General features: G+C 38.3%; 2 protein-coding genes across 2 annotated transcripts in view; both read right to left on the bottom strand.

Annotated features, from left to right (window-relative positions):
- Nucleotides 1–1,697: 1,697 nt before the first annotated feature.
- LOC128021400 (follistatin-A) lies at nt 1,698–6,552 on the bottom strand. Its single transcript, XM_052608531.1, has 5 exons — nt 6,369–6,552; nt 5,387–5,578; nt 4,972–5,190; nt 3,931–4,155; nt 1,698–3,670 (listed from the first exon to the last, which is right to left on the bottom strand). The coding sequence occupies exons 1-5, from the start codon at nt 6,451–6,453 to the stop codon at nt 3,432–3,434; spliced, it is 960 nt and encodes a 319-aa protein (XP_052464491.1). The 5' UTR covers nt 6,454–6,552; the 3' UTR covers nt 1,698–3,431.
- Nucleotides 6,553–9,555: 3,003 nt separating this feature from the next.
- LOC128021401 (integrin alpha-2) overlaps nt 9,556–16,603 on the bottom strand; it is a 46,175-nt gene continuing 39,127 nt past the window's right edge. Inside the window, exons 24-29 of the mRNA XM_052608532.1 lie at nt 16,390–16,500; nt 16,169–16,279; nt 15,851–15,964; nt 15,680–15,769; nt 13,987–14,103; nt 9,556–13,899 (exon numbers count right to left, since the gene is read on the bottom strand). Coding sequence (XP_052464492.1) covers nt 13,804–13,899; nt 13,987–14,103; nt 15,680–15,769; nt 15,851–15,964; nt 16,169–16,279; nt 16,390–16,500 — 639 coding nt within the window. The 3' untranslated portion in view covers nt 9,556–13,803. The remainder of the gene's footprint in view (nt 13,900–13,986; nt 14,104–15,679; nt 15,770–15,850; nt 15,965–16,168; nt 16,280–16,389; nt 16,501–16,603) is intronic.

The raw sequence follows: 16,603 nt of genomic DNA, 5'->3' as shown, positions 1-16,603 counted from the left end.
AAATTGCTATTACTGTGAAACAAAAAAAGTTAATATTTTTGAAGAGTACTTTGCTTTATAACAACAGTTTGTGGAGACTGCCTGTCACACTCAAAATAGGACTAGAAAGCACTATAAGATGGTAAAATACTCCAGAACACTCAAAACATGGCCTGCATTTTCTGGTCATTTTAAATAATTTTGGTTTTTGGAGCTGGTTATACACTGAAAACAATCTTGAAACATTTTCACTTCACAGGAAAATTCATCTTGCTTTAAGTAGACCTATGCTTTCATTTTTATTTGGACATGCCTGGACATTTTTTGTCATATACAGTAATATGACCAAACAATTCATATAAAACCTCACCGTAGGAAGGTCAAGGTATTTTAACTCCATCAGCATAACTATGGGAAAAAGTCTCTCCTTTCTCCTGTAACGTCAGCTGTTTCTTAACATTGTTATAGTGGCTGCCTGCTGTTTTTTTCCAAAACAAGCCAGAGACAGTGACACAGTGTTCACTCTTGATTACGATCTTCCTCGTTGCAGTAATTTCAGATATGATTACTGTTCCCATTTCAGAGCCATCACAGATGCTGCCCAGCAGGTATCGGCGAGGCCCGGACGCCCATATTCCCCCATGACAAAACCGTCCGTGCCCACTGCTGATTCAGCTGCCCGGGTGAAAGAAGACACAGATCATCTCTCCCAGCACAGACACACCTCACCTTACCGAACAAAGCCTCCGTCCATACTTCAGTTTCATTAAAACCAATGAAAGAGCTTAACCTAGAGTCTAGAAAGAACGGTTGACATAAAACCTGTTAATTTGACATTTAAAGGCACCTGTGCACAATATCAGATGAAGATTAGTTCCCACTCTGTCTGAAAAACATCTCTGTGGGTTTGAATTAACGATAAGCATCTAATGAAGCCTTGCAAAGCGAAGAGGTGGTGTCACTCTCCTTTCCAATCATCTGTCTGTGTGACTTCCTGGCAAATTAGTTTCCTCGCTGCAGCTCAGACAGTTCCGGTGTTTTCCGCAGAACTTGGATTGTGTGTGTGTGTGTTTTCAGAGCAATCTGCTTGATGCTAGCAATTTATAAAAATAATCCCTCTTTAAGGACTCAAGGTCAGGGCCAATTAACTTCTTAAATGTTCTTCAAAATCCCATCACTGAATTACAGATTTAAAATGACGAGATTTACATTTCTTTCTCAAGAGATTTGTTTCAGTGCTGTACCTACATTTTAAATCTGACCACAGTAACTGAAGTAGGAGACATGTTTGGTTCAGTTTTTACTTTTTGAAATCACATCTTTACAAATGGCCTCAATAACTTTATATACATTAAACATTTACATACAAATACAAAACTAGACATTTACAGCTGGATCTCTAAAATTAAAAAGACAATATATTGCAAGAAAACAATGCTAAGGTTGATACTGTTAATTTTACACAATATATGATAAACTAGCTTCCTCTGTCTGAGCGCCCACATAAAACCAAATTTTTTTTTTGATTTTAGAACATACAATGCATCGAATCAAACATGATTTCTGTTAAATAACACTACTTTTGGTGTGTCAGACATAGGTTTTACTGAGCAAGCTGTTTTTGTCAGCTTGGATTGTAAACCAATCCATAGTATTAGATTGAAAATAAATAGAAACATGCATGTTTTGCTGCAGATTTCATTTGGGGAAATGACGAAAACGGTTTAAGCCTTTTTTTATTCACAAAATGTAGCATACACTTTTCAAAACGCATGTATCTTACATAGAGTAACACTACGTTATAATAAATAATATTCTTCCAAAAGTTGACAAAGGAAAGATTAGAGGGACCATTTATTCAGACTATAAATGTATAAATAAGAAGACAAAAAAGTATAAATAAACATCTATAACAATAAGCATCTTTCACGTGTCTGTGGAAAATAAATAAGTACACGTCCGTACAATATGAACATGACTCTGTGCTCAAATGGAGACCAGCTGTTGACGGTGGTTTATCCAGTCAGTAACAGAGATTCATGGCTATAATCCGTGTAATCTTCATCCTCCTCCTCTTCATCCGTCTCTTCAGGGAGAGCTACGGAGGAATATAGCAGCTGTTGCATTAGTGTAAAACACAGCAGCATTCAGGCACAGAGTCTCACTGCATCTTTCTCCCAAAAGCATCTCTATCTGATGCTTTGCAATTCACATAAGGTTGTGGGATCACGGCTCGGAGAGGATCGAGAGGGTGGGATTGAGTTTCTCTGTGGAATGGCGCTGTACCTCTGTCTTTTATTAGTGGAGACCATTTCTTGTATTTGTCAAGTCATTGTACAAAATAAAATATAATCAAGCAAAGAGACACGACGTAATCCCTTCTCATAAACAAAAATATCTCTGTTTGGAAGATGATTTGTCAATACCACACACAGACTCGGGCTGGTGAAAGATGGTTCTACTTTAGGACACTAACAACTGATCTCTGAACCATCTAAACATGTTCTTTCTAAACATAAAATCACATGAGATTTGTTATGTCCCACAAATGATATTCTTTAGAAACATCTTATGTGAAGAAAGTCCTCTCTTCTTGAGGAATAAGTGGCTTTTTTCATTAAAAATACTTAGAAAATGTTTTGAAAAATAAAAATAAAATAATAATAATTCACATTAGGCAAAATGGACATAAACTGACAATGAAATTAGGTTCCCTTTATTACACAAGATAGACAAAGGTGTAAGAGTTGTTAGCTGGGATCAGAAATAAATGTCTGCAGACAATATTTGTCTCTCGGAATTGATTTTCTGGGCATTTAAAACATAGCATACTGACCATTTCAAAAACTTTATATCTATATCTTAAAATATACATTTAAAAAAGTTCTGCCCCTGTATTTTATATTTCCAAGGCATTTATGCACTGGTTTACTTCTGACCGTGGACCAGGTTCACTTTTCTTTGTCCATAACACACATCTGTATCATGATCATCACAGAGCCGGTCAGCCTGCTTTCGGCAAAAACAGCAAGATAATTCACAAACAGAGCTTGCTAAGTGAGTTTCCATCCCTTTGCACTTTCCACATGACACCGTCAGTCACGTTTCTGTCTCTGATGGACAGAAAGTGTAACCTAATCAGAGGAGCAGCATGTTCAAAACCCCCTCGCTTCCCAATCGGAAATCCTTCCAGGCTTGACCTCAAAGATTTTGGCTTAACACCTCATCAACAGATGAGCATCTGCACTGTCCCGGACACGTCTAACGTCTCATCGCCACTGAGTTAAAACACAAGGTCTTTGTGAGAGGAAGCCAATACAAGGACAAATACACGCGCTCTCTCCAACAGTCCTCGTGTTCTTTGTTGGGGCAATGGGAGGGGGCGAGAAAGAGGGGTGTTTTCGGCAGGGGGAGGGAATGCGGGACATGGGTGCGGCCAGGTTTAGCATCCTCTACTTACAGTTGCAGGAGCCCGAGTGTTTGACTTCCAGGACGAGACCCATGGAGCAAGCAGCCTGCCTCATAGCGCACTCGTTCGGGTAGGTGGCGTTGTCGCTGGCGCAGACGCTGTCACCCGGACGACTCTCGGGACAGGTGTCCTCGCATGTCGAACAGCGTCCCCGTCCTGTCTGCTTGTCCCAGAGACACTTTCGCCCCTCCCGGCATTTGATGTCTTCACAGGACCTGGCGTCTAAAGGACAATGCAAAAATGAAAACTAAAAGTATGATTTCCCTTCATGTAAAACCACTTTTCAAGCCCCTTTCGGCTGTTAATTGTAGTCTTATTTCACTCAGTGTGGTTTGAGGAGGTATTAAATAACGCAGAAAAGCTGCAAAAGTCAAAGCTACTCATGTGAATCATGAATGTGTTATTGCAACAGAAAACAGAGTAATGAGAACCACATGTTTGTTCAAGGATTGTGCAAGCACAAGATTTAGTCTTATTCTCACCTATGCATTTCCCCTCGTAGGCGACTCCAATGGACCGTCCCTTCATGCACGTGGCCCTTCGGATTTGGCAGGCACTGGTATACACAATCCCATCGTTCCCACACAGGTACTGCTCCGGTGAGGACACCTCAGGGCAAAAACTTTTGCAGGTCACACAGTAGGCATTTTTGGTCTGGTCCATTACACACCTCGAGGTTCCAGGACAACGCACACCTTTGCAAAACCCTGTAGAAAAATAATAATCCATAAATGCTGGCAGCTTCTGTGGTTAACCTCTTACACCTCATTACATGCCACAGATTTGGAACTATAGCTTTACATTTTGTCAATGCATAAAAGTATTTTGCATTTATTCTCTCTCTATATATTTTGGTAAGCATACTATTTTTATCGAAAAGGCATGAAATTATTCAATTACTAGCAAGTAATCATTCATTTCCTTTTAATGCAAATTTCGGATTTGATAATTGATGCTTCATTTAAGCCTTAAAAGTTAATGTGAAACAGCATTCACAACCATTTTACTCCTGTAATGCGGTGTATTTCTGGTTTGAAAATTTTGGTCGGAACTTAAATCTCCCATATCCATTGGGAATTGATTGGGTCATAAAAAGTGGGTGCCACATCACAGAATGCAACTTAAAATTCTAGTTTCTAAAACAGTACCTACATGATCTAATCAGATTGCATGGCCACCAGAAGAAAAAGTTGCTTTAGAGGCAGAGCAGGTTATTATTTTGTGATGACCATTGTACTTATGTAATGTGACATTTTTTAAGTATGTTACATAGCCAAATGTAACTTAAAAAGCAAGTTTGTTAAAACAATTCCTATATTATCCAATAAATCATGTGACCTAGGTGATGTCACTGGAATAAAAAGTTGTTTCAGAGCTGAAGCAAGCTATTATATTTTAAATATTTAAGATTGCAAAGCCATTTTAATTTTTCTTTCTAAGAATGTACACCGATAATATGGGAGCAATTAAGCAAGCAAATTTGGATTTCATTTTGACTTTGAACAGGGTTTAAGTGACCGTACTTTTGCATTTTCCCTGGTACTGTTCAGTCAGCTCAGGATGTCTCTTGCACTTGGCCCTAAGGAGGGCACACATGTTCCGGTACGTTTTCCCATCAGAGCCACACACAGGCCCTTTAAAAGTGACATTGGAGCAGTCTGGGGCACACACACAGCGGGGCTTATTCCGCTTGTTCATTTTGCACCGCTTTCCAGGACCACAGTCCACATTATCACAAGTCTCTGGAGAATCAATAAAGAAGGTCATGATTAATCGACATATCAGTTCTGGACTGACGAATTATGACACTGTATTTATTCAAATCCATAAAATGTCCTGTATAAAATCTTCTTAGGCTAACAATTCAATTATAAAAACATTTAGCAGCTTCAACATAATTTCCAGTCAACCAAATGATGAAATCATCTTATGGGGTACCTTTACAAGGTATGCAATTCGGTGCACCCCCATTGAAGATCAGCCACCGGAAGAGTGTATTATTAGGTACATCCTCCTCGGTCCATGCTGTGCCAAGGCGACCACTTCTACAACAGTCTTCCCGACTCATCCCAGACATGTACAGAACTTGGCATCTCCCGTTCTTGCCCTGCTGAAGCCAGCAGTTGCCAGCTGGAAAGAGTTACTGTATTATGTGCTGAATTCTATTCAGTTCATTTATCACTCATACCAGTCATGTAATTGAATGTAACCAATTAGTGCCAAGCAGGGCATAACTACCTTGGACACTGAGAGGGACATGTTGGATTTTTATTTTTATTCTTTTTACCTTGTCACCTTTACATGTCTTAAAATCCTACCCTTGGTACCTTCAATATTGGATATCTGGTTACATCTTTAGTGCTGAGTTACATTATGTCTATAAAATAACCACAGATTTTGCTGGATCCAGGTAAAAGATCAAACAAACATATGCAAATGATTTTAATGGTATCATTAAAGGAACTTGGGTTTAAATTCCAAATAGTCAAAGAGTCTTTCTGGCATCTGAATCCACTCAGACACTTAAGAAACACTATGATGTGGTTGTGCAAGCGTTTTTTGTGCATTGCACGTCAACATGCTCAACCGTTTAGACATAATACCATTATAAACATCCTAAATGATTAAAATACCACACTTCCTATCGCTCTTCCTAAGTTTAACATACAATCTGAAAATTGGAATCATTTCAAGATCAGACAAGAAATGCCTTCCCAGTTATTATCTACTATAAATTCTTATAGGTGTCTTGAAAACAAGTTCACATAATTTTTCTTAGTTTTTACGCACGGGAGGCGCAAGCGCGCAACCGCACCATTCAATCTCCTCAAGTCCAGATCTATTCAAGAATGGATTTAACACTGCATAATATTCCTTTTTCAGACTTTCAGATGCACGCGAAGGATAAATGTCACTTTACCTTGTACTTTCTGCTGTTCCATCAAGTGCGCGAACCATATGAGAAGCGCGATCACGCTCTGGCGGAGCTGCGGGAACTGTAGCATCCTCAGAAAAAGTGGAGACGCGCGTTGGAGACAGACGGACAGATGTTCCTCCGATGCTTCGCACTCAGGACTGTCATAGAAACGGAATCCGTCTCGCTTTTTAAATCTGTATGGGGTCTTGAGTTGGACGCCTGTGGTGGGCGGTCTTCATACTTCATTGGGGGTGGGGGGTGGGGGGGACTAATAGTTTGCCCACCGACATTTATCAGGTGATATTTGGAAGTCTAGAAACTTTCTCCCCTCGAGTGTAACAGTATGAGTCGGGGCTGAGTTTGGGAGGATTTCCAAGAGTTGGATAACAGCAGAAAAGTGATTTGAGGTCTGTTTGTGTTTAATGCGCAAAGAATGCTGATTGTTACAGCATAACAGCTTTCGATATAAATATCTTTCTTTTAACATATGCCAAACTTTGAGCTTGAACTCTCTGAAACAGTATGATTTATGATTGCATATTAAATAGTTTATTTTGATGTGATAAAAAAAAAAAAACTTTGATTGTAAGATTGTAAACATTCTCAGAAAATTCAAATGCCTTTAAATGCTAATAAATTGAGATGTGCAATCGGAGGCTAAATAGGACGTAGCTAATATATGTTGGAGACGTGCTCAAAATAACAGGGTCGAGTTTTATGCTTAATGTTGCACTTTTCTTGAAGTCTTGACACTTCAAGGTATCTGTAATAAAGATTTCAATAGAGATATCCAGTTTTCTGATCAAAATCATGGTAACAGGCTTGACTATTGTAGATTACACCAGCCAAAAATAACCAAACTATATAAGATTATGAAAAAGACAAATTCACAAGGATGATTGCTGTTATGTATATATATATATATATATATATATATATATATATATATATATATATATATATATATATATATATATATGTAAGTTACACTGTTGTGTTATACAGATAAGGGGAATTATAAGGTAACAGGGCTGTTGGTGTGTGTGTTGGAGAGTGAGAGGATAAATATTCATGCATTTTTGTTCATTCAAAATGTACATAGTTGCTAATAGTTTTTATATAATGGACAAAATGCATCCTTTTCATTTATCCTGTTGGCTTATATTATTGCCTATATAACTAACAATAATGAGCTATTGAATTACTATAAATTGACTGTTTTTTTTTTTTTTGTAGATTACTACACTCTTCATCATTAAAGCTGTATATACTCGACTGTACAGCAAACTAGATAATATGAATAAACAAAACAGCATCTGTGTATGAACTATTTGAGTCCTCTGCTTTGAACAGATACAGACACTTTTCCATACATTTCAGCTGGGATGGTAAGGTTTAATCTTTTAAAGTGGCCTATTACTGTGAATTCTGATGGGTAATAATAGACTAAAGGATACGGCCATTCTAAAATAGTTGAGACAGTTGTTTGGTCCTCCCCGGGGTCAAACCTGTAAATATAGCACAACAATCCTCCTTCAAAAGAAGAAATCAGGGTGTTGCGTTACACCCGTCTACACTACTGGTGACGCAAAGTGATGTGACAAACTCCCATGAAGCTTCTGACGTTATACACTGAGTGTAGATGTGCACTTTAGTTTATCATGTTTGCACTTGCAGTTTAGATGAAGTGTTACATCCATGAATTAATCAGACACTAGTACTTTATTTGCTACTAGTCACTTTTACAATAATGATAAGAAACTATTCCATTACTTCTAGTAACTCATTTTTATAACTGAATTCTAAGTGTGGATTGTAATACTATGCACAGATGCCTCATTAGTTGCAGTTTCTATTGGTTGCTATATGCAAGCCATCTGCCATATTGGATCCAGTGTTGCCAAGTGTTATGATGGAGAGTCAGAATCGAAAACAAACAGAAACAAGCACAGATCGGGGCAGGCAGCAGAGAATCAGAGTCGGAATACACAATCCAAAGGTCAGACACGGAAGAACAAACACAGGGAAAACGCTCGGAAATGCTAGACAGGGCAAGACAAGGGCTGCATCCGAAAACTTAGGCAGGTGACTTGCTGCCTTGCTGTCTGATCAGGCAATGACTTTGCAGGCAGCGTTTTTGCCAGAAGGCACCTCATGAAACGGATTTTGGACAGGCTTCTGAAGCGGAGTAATGGTTTAATGAACTGCAGCAAAATATAGTGAGCTTTGGTGATAATTGAGTGGATATTTCATTACTGCTATATAAATTTCTCGCTAGAAATTACATAAAAAGTGGAAAAGGTTGTTCAGAAACATACATTTAAACACAAACTGACCACCGACCGGAACTTTCAGATGCCATCTTTATTTTTTGGCTTAATTCTCACAGAATGGAACGCACGGGATTGTGGGATATCGAAGGCAGCGAAGGATACATCTACGTTGCCTTCAAAAACAGGCCAGATGAAGGCATCACAGGAGACAGGAAATTAAGCTGACATTGATTTCGGACGTGCCTTGATGCCTTCCTACCTTGGAATGCGACCTCTGAAGGCAGCATTTTTCAGTTTTCGGATGCAGCCAAGATGTGTGTATTAGCTGCAGGTGTGGGTATGTAATTAGATGCAGGTGTGTATGTGTGTGTGTGTGTGTGTGTGTGTGTGTGCAATCAGTCCCAGGAATGAGGCAGGATGGGAAATGAAGTTCTGAATGAGTCCTGAGTGGAGTGCCCTCTACTGAAGCTCACAGGCACTCCAGCTAGAGATCATGACAACAAGTCTGCACTAATATGTACTGCATATGTGGGCTTGTTTTAGCTTCTTTTCGCCAGATGCACTAACTAAGAATTAGTGACATAGAGATCGTGACATAGCCCCCCCACAAGGAGCGGCTTCCAGGCACTCTATACAGTCTTGGAGGGCGGTGGAGTGGAGGCGGAACAGGGGGAGGGACGGAAGGCCAGGTCCACGTGGAAGTGGATTGACCATGGACCGAGGCAGTGCTGACAGGGCAGGAATCCAGGGTGGAGCAAGCGGAACTGGAGCCCACCGGGCAAAGCAGGTGGAAATGGAGCCCCCTTGGGCGGAGCAGAGGACCACCACAGCCGGGCAGATGGGACAGAAGCCCACCAGGGCAGAGCAGAGGACCACCACAGTGGAGTTGCTGGCACAGGAGAGAAAGTCTGAAACAGAGAACATAAAGAGGTTAATAGCGGCCTCGGTGGCCATGATGAGATGGTAGCTGGTCTCCATGACCGTGACAGGGCAGGCGGTGAGTTCATGGATGGTCTCCTTGGCCATGACAGGACAGACAGGGAGTTGGTGGATGGTCTCCGTAGCCATGACAGGAATGAACGAGAGTCCATAGATGGCCCTCCAAGGCCGTGTCAGGACAGGCGGGGAGTTCATGGATGACCTCTGTGGCCATGATAGGACAGACAGGGAGTTGGTGGATGGTCTCCATTGCCATGACAGGATAGGAGGATAGTTCTGGAAGTTCGGTTGAGATGTGACAAGGCTCTGGAAGTTCAGCTGAGACGTGGCGAGGCTCTGGATGATCTGTTGTGGTACGATAAAGCTCTGGAAGATCTGCTGAGATGTGATGAAATTCTGGAAGATCTGTGGTGATTTGACTGGGCTCATAAGGATCAAATGTGACTTGATTTAGTTATCCAACATGAAGATTGGTGGCGACTTAACTTTGTTCATAAATACCAACGGTGACTTGACTTGACACATGAAGTTTACATGTGGCTTTACTTGACCAATGGAGATTAATGGCGACTAGGCTAGATTCACGGAGATTAATGGTGAATTGGCTTGATTCACAAAGATCATTGGTGACTTGACTTGGTTCATGAAGATCAACTGTGATTTGACTTTGTTCATGGAGATAATTGGTGACTTGACTTGGTTAATGAAGATCAACTGTGACTTGGCTTGATTCACGAAGATCATTGGTGACTTGACTTGGTTCATGAAGATCAATTGTGACTTGACTTTGTTCACAGAGATCATTGGTGACTTGACTTTGCTCACGGAGATCAACTGTGGTTTTACTTGACTCATGGGTGTTAATAGTGACTTGACCAGATTCTGGGAAGTCGACCGGGACCTGACCAGACTCTGGGAAGTCGATGGGGACCATCTTGTGCAGCGGCACTGGGGTTTCAACACTGTCCTCTGCCTCACCCACAGTGAACATGATGTGATGTGCCTCTGACGGCCATTAAATTCCCCTCCAGGTAACCATGATTTAATTGGTTCACTGAGTCCAAAACATTTATACATTTACATTTATTCATTTAGCTGAAACTTTTATCAATGAATCAATCAAACCACTGCGCCAACACCTCCCCCAAAATGAAACAAGTCCTTAAACTTGAACTTTAAATACCCAAATGATGCACTTTAATAACTCAAAAAAATGTAGTGTGGAATGTTGCAGCTGTAATTATGTAGCGAATAACCTTAAGTAATTCATACACTACATGGTTGAATACATACTGCATAATTACATAATCAATAAGTGCATAGTGTGTAGTGCATCATCTCATTTGGGACGCTGCTATTGATTTTTACTGTGTGACGATAGGTTGACTGTTCCAAGAAGGCAGATACGTCAATGTGTCTGGTCGAATGTGGGATCTATGGTACTATGAATGTATAGACCTCAATCGGATTAGATGCCATATTGAATTTAACATGGATGAAAATGAGGCTGTGAAGAATATTGTCCTTACAATGGTTCACACTGTATAAAGGTTTCACAACTTTCAAAACTGTTTAATGGTCGACTTGTCTAAGGCCCCATCCACACAGAGACACATTTGCTGTATACGCATACATTTTGTATCATATAGGCATTTCGTCGACACGGATCTGGTGTTTTGGGAGAGTGAAACCGTTTTTTTTTTAAACCAGGTCCCAAACGCCTTTGCGTTTTCACGTGGACAGCAAATCCATATATTTTCTGAAACTATGACATTATCGGCCTACGTCTCACCCCTAGTCGTAACACCTCTACGTCACATAACAGAAACAAAAACATGAACAAACACTGAACGATTATCTATTAACTAACCTTAACACAGATTAATAAATATATTGTTCCATGTTCGTTTGTATACCGTGCTCAAGGTTTATGCGCATAGTCCAAGTCTTTTCTCCGTTTTTAATGTGTCTGTGGCAGGATTACAGTGCCACATACTGGTCTGGCATGTATACTACATCGTTTTGTGTCAGTATTGTTGTTTCGTGTGGACCTACATATTTCTTGAGACGAGGAAAAAAAAAAGATCAGATAGTGAAAGCTCTGACTTTGTGTGGACGTAGCCTAAAAAAGTCATTTAATTAGCTGAACAATCATGATGTTGTTAAACACACTACAGTCAATTTAACACACTCTGTTTAAACTCACAGCCTCAATTTCATTGCTGTCAAGAATTAATATGACACTACCCAGATTAAAGTCTATTCTAATTTTACTAGTTATTATGTACTAGTTTATATCCCTGCTGAAAAAAAAACATCTACAACCAACCTAAGACGGTTGGCTGGTTTTAGCTGGTTTAAGCTGAAAGTAGCTGGTTTAAGCTGGTCTTCCACCCTGACCCGCTAAAGAAGTGATCTAAAACCAGCCTGCTGACTAGCTATGACCAGGCTGGACCAGCTAACCAGTTTAGGCTGGTTTTAGCTGTTTTTTTGTGTTATTTTTCTTAACTTTATTTTACACTTACCAGTAGCCTATATGTCAGTAGCATTTCTTATCTCACTTTACATTTGTTTTACATATAAATATTATACTCACTATCAGATTAATTAATCTAGTAGTGGTTAAAAACAAACTAGTAGGCCTACCCGTAACATAAAACAGAAATGATCAAACGGCTTGCCAGACATGAGTGAGGTGGACGCTGTTGCCCTGCTGTCCCTGTCGGAGAATTGGGAGAAATGCACGACTTTATAAGTGTCTCCTACCACACGTTGTTAATAACAATGCCTGTGAAACAGGGCCATACGTTGCACAGCTGTGGTCTGTGGTTGCAGATGTCACTGGATTGATCGAATGCCACACAGCACTGTCTTAATGAACAAAACCAGCCATCGGCTGTTTAATAAAGGCGAAACGAGCGTTTGATCTGTTGTATTTAAAACAAAAATATTGTATGCTGATAGCTTTAATGGTTACATATGCCCATGAGGCATTACATGAGTCAACAAATATAGTAACCACCATAAAAAATATTTTATACCTTATACAACATCTGGGGATACATTAACTGTGAACAGCTGAATGGCTCGGAATGTGTATTTGGAGACATCTGTTGGGGAAGAGAGGGAATGCAGAGATAATTTCAGGAAGGGGTTAAATTATATCGCTGGTTTTAATGATAAAAGCTCAATTAAGACTTAGAAGGAGTACGAATTTATAAAATGTAATATTAAACGGTCACGAGGTTGATTGAACGTCATGTGACTGTTTCCGCGAGTCATGTGACCTGTGGCAAAGCCAATTGGATTTGAGCTCTCAGGAAGAAAACAGACCCACGTGGCGAGAGGAGTTGAAGTTTACATGTGCGCGTCCAATATATATACATGGATATCGAGATACGCTTGCTTTTGATATCTGTTATTCAATTATATTCTCTGATCATCCACATGCAAGGCGAAAATACACAACGAATCACGTGACGTAATCATTCCTTGCATTCAGTGAACTCGAATGTTTTGGTCTCAGTTTCAGTCGTAAACTGACTATGTCATCAAAGCAATAAAACTATTAAAAGCTCCCATTATAATCAAACAGATTAGATTTATTCTGCCACTCAGTTTACCAATATATATTATTTTTTACATATAAGATATATAACACATTTTGACGTAAAAATACTAATCGTAGTAGCTAGTATAAATAAGTTTTATTAATACATATTTGTGTTCCTTTTCATATTATGCAATATAGTTGTATGAAAATGTTCATGGTTTATATAATTTATTATATGTCTTAAAATTGTTAATTGGAAAGATAATGTTTATGGCATACTTTAGAAACTAACTTATTCATGTTGTTTAAATATATTTGTTTCATATAATAATAACACTGGTATTATTTATAGTGTAAATATTTCATACATAATAATGAATTGATGTTCTACCCAGAGTCTCGGGATCCATGCTGGAAAGAGAACAAGGAGTATTTGTGGGGGAAACTGGGAAAGATACAAAACAAAGTTGAACTGTTAACTAGTATATGAGCTACAGTAAATCTCATGAAGCATCAATAGGTTTTTCTTGAAAAAATACAAAGCTTGGACAGTCCTCCTTTGAATGCAAGTGTTTCACTTGCTGCACTAAAATCAAATTGACATTTTTTGAAAGCCCAGTCTGCTCTTAGAGAAGGAAGCAGTGATAATGCTGAATGAGACTCGACAGATTTCTTAAAGTGTCTCGCTGTTTTCCTGCAGTTCCTGGTTTTCTTCTTCAACCTCAGCCACGTTCTTCATCGGTTGATAATTCCTCTCGAAGAATCCAAGCTGAACATAACAATACATTGATTTTTAAAGGAAGACATTAAGATATAGACATTAAATAATAAACATTAAAACATAAAAATAAAGTACCTTCCAAAGAAATGCGATGACTAGAGCGAAGACCAACAGACCGCCGATAACGCTCCCTATGATGGCGCCCACTGGAACGTCCCCTTTAGCTCCAGGTTTGCTCACTTGGACTTTAACCTGCAAAGAAGTGTCTACTTGTAAATTTAGCTTACATACATAATGACTGCTGATCCCATTCAGCAAAAAAAAACAAACAAACAAAAAAACAAAAAACAAATATATATATATATATATATATATATATATATATATATATATATATATATATATATATATATATAGCCAAATTGTTTTAAATTTATGTGAAATATACTGTATGCTGAATTGAATATATTTTTTGAGACTGAAAACGTTTACTCATTTACCAAAAGCTCATATACCAAAATGTTTTTCAAAATGAAAAAGAAAATAAAAGAAAATACATTTCTGCTCTTACTGTATAGCCTGCATTTAGACTAAATGCAAATGAAGATAGAGCCAACTTAACAATTTTGTTGCTAGATTTAGCAACTTTTCAGACTACCCTAGCAACTTAATCTTTTTTTTTTTTTTAAGCACCTAGCAGCCAATTTAGCTTTTCTTTATTTTATTAATTTTTTTTACTTTTAGCAACTTATTTTTTTTTTTTTTAAAGAAACTCAAATGATTAAAGGAGAAAGATGCCTAACAGTACAAACATAAAACATGCATTAAGTTGCTGGATCCAATTGGTCAATAATAAATGCACATTTATGAAACAGCATGTTATTAGCTTGTAACTGTTGTTCAGTTAAAAACTGAAAAGGTACTAGTCATTTTCTGCCAGGATGTTATCCATTAAGTTGTAACCCTGTAACCTTAAAACACAAAATGCAGTGTTGGATTTAAAAACACAGGTAAAAACGTATTGTTCCTTCATACTAACAGTACATTGTGTCCTATTTTACACTTTTTTTTTACTACCAGAACACTGCTTTAAACTATAGTTGTTCAGAATATGCAGTTTTACTAATTGATAAGAAAATACAAAAAGTGTGTAACTATTCAATAACTCAATGTTGAAAAAAAAAATCTGATCATAAAGATGTTACTTATGCTTCTTTTACAATTTAAAATATTTTATGTTATTATAGATCTTTCACTGAGATTTGAGTAATCTTGTTATGTATTCTAACCACTGATCTATATATATAACTATTCAATATTATAGATCAGTGATTCTCACGCTGTTTTGTGTCATGGTTAGGTAATTTCGTCATGTATGACTAGAAGATCAAGATTACTGTGTACTAGAGATCAAAACTTTGGATCAAGATTTATAGCCTTATGATTTAATTATAATTAATTTATTATATTCACCTTATTTTATAAGAGCATGCACGGCCATATGTAAATTTAATGTCTTTCGGTGTCATTCACTTTCAGTTATTATTAGCTGTACAAAACGGCTTACTTCCACATTTTCCTTTTTTTATTTTATTCATCTACTTTTTCATTTTTTGCAATATTGTAATGTATGTTCCTTGCTGATTTTTATTCAAATGTGTTTTGTTAACATGTGTTACAGAGTTTATATAAAAATACATTCATACATCGTTTAAAAATATATATGTACTGTATACACACACACACACACACACACACACACACACACACACACACACACACACAACCTTTTAGCTGTATATGATAAAATTAAAAAAAAAATCTCTACCTGCAGGTGTTTCTTTTCGATGAACAGCAGCTCTGGTTGAGATGTCTCTATCTCAGCTGTCACAGAGATGACAGTGTACAGAAAATCAGCCTTGAATGAACAAACAAACACGGTTAACCCCAACATTAGCCTAGATTGATACAAGAAAACCACTGAGATGAGTTTATTTACCATCGCAAATGTACCACTCCATATGTTTGTCGTTACATCCACATAATAATCATTCTTCTCCTCCAGGTCCTTCAGGACACACTGAACTGAGCGACATGTGGCTGTTTTGCAGTTCTGTGGATGGTGAACAGATGATCAGTACGAATGGAAATTAGGACTGTTATTTGTAATAAGAGACAGGATCAATCATCATGCAATCATCATCTAATTAAAAACATTATTACATAAATAATTATTACTGGGTTTCATACTTCATTCATTAGTACTTCCTTTGTGTTTCACCATCAATAAGCAAATTAAAAATCCACAAGCACTGACCAGTTCATCTGTTCCCCTGAAACACTCCTTTGTGAATCGGGCTGGATAAGGTTTTTCAGTTATATTAAACTGGTCGATCAGATGACTGCCTGAACAATGGATGTTTTCAGCCTGTTTGCAGGAAATATGATGTCAAATCATTTCCACATGCAGAGACGTGTGTTAATGTTAATGTTGGATTGTGTGTAAAATTGTGAGGTTTGTTGATTTTGGATCCTCACAGGTGAGGTTTTAATGCTGGTTATGTAGAGGAGAGGATTTCCTGCTCTAGTGCTGTTGGGCAGCGAGACATTGAGGTAAACCAGGCTGACTGGGACAGTTCCTGTAGAAACCTGCAGAAATAAATACAATCAGCCCTACCTTACACTTCATTTTTCAAAGCAAACCAACAGATGGCGGTAGTGAACAGCCTGAAGGATTCATCCGTTTCACTAC

This window comes from Carassius gibelio, chromosome A10 (assembly GCF_023724105.1).
Source record: "Carassius gibelio isolate Cgi1373 ecotype wild population from Czech Republic chromosome A10, carGib1.2-hapl.c, whole genome shotgun sequence".
Taxonomy (NCBI): Eukaryota; Metazoa; Chordata; class Actinopteri; order Cypriniformes; family Cyprinidae; genus Carassius; species Carassius gibelio.
The sequence above is the reverse complement of the archived record's forward strand: the minus strand, read 5'-3'. Positions and strand labels throughout refer to the sequence as shown.

Bases quoted from the DNA above. Each gene is read 5' to 3' on its own strand.
- LOC128021400 (XM_052608531.1), bottom strand. From the start codon at position 6,453: ATGCTACAGTTCCCGCAGCTCCGCCAGAGCGTGATCGCGCTTCTCATA. The intron at 5,191-5,386 runs GTACCCCATAAG...TTGATTCTCCAG, and splicing joins GAATTGCATACCTTGTAAAG to AGACTTGTGATAATGTGGAC. The intron at 3,671-3,930 runs GTGAGAATAAGA...ATTGTCCTTTAG, and splicing joins CTACGAGGGGAAATGCATAG to ACGCCAGGTCCTGTGAAGAC.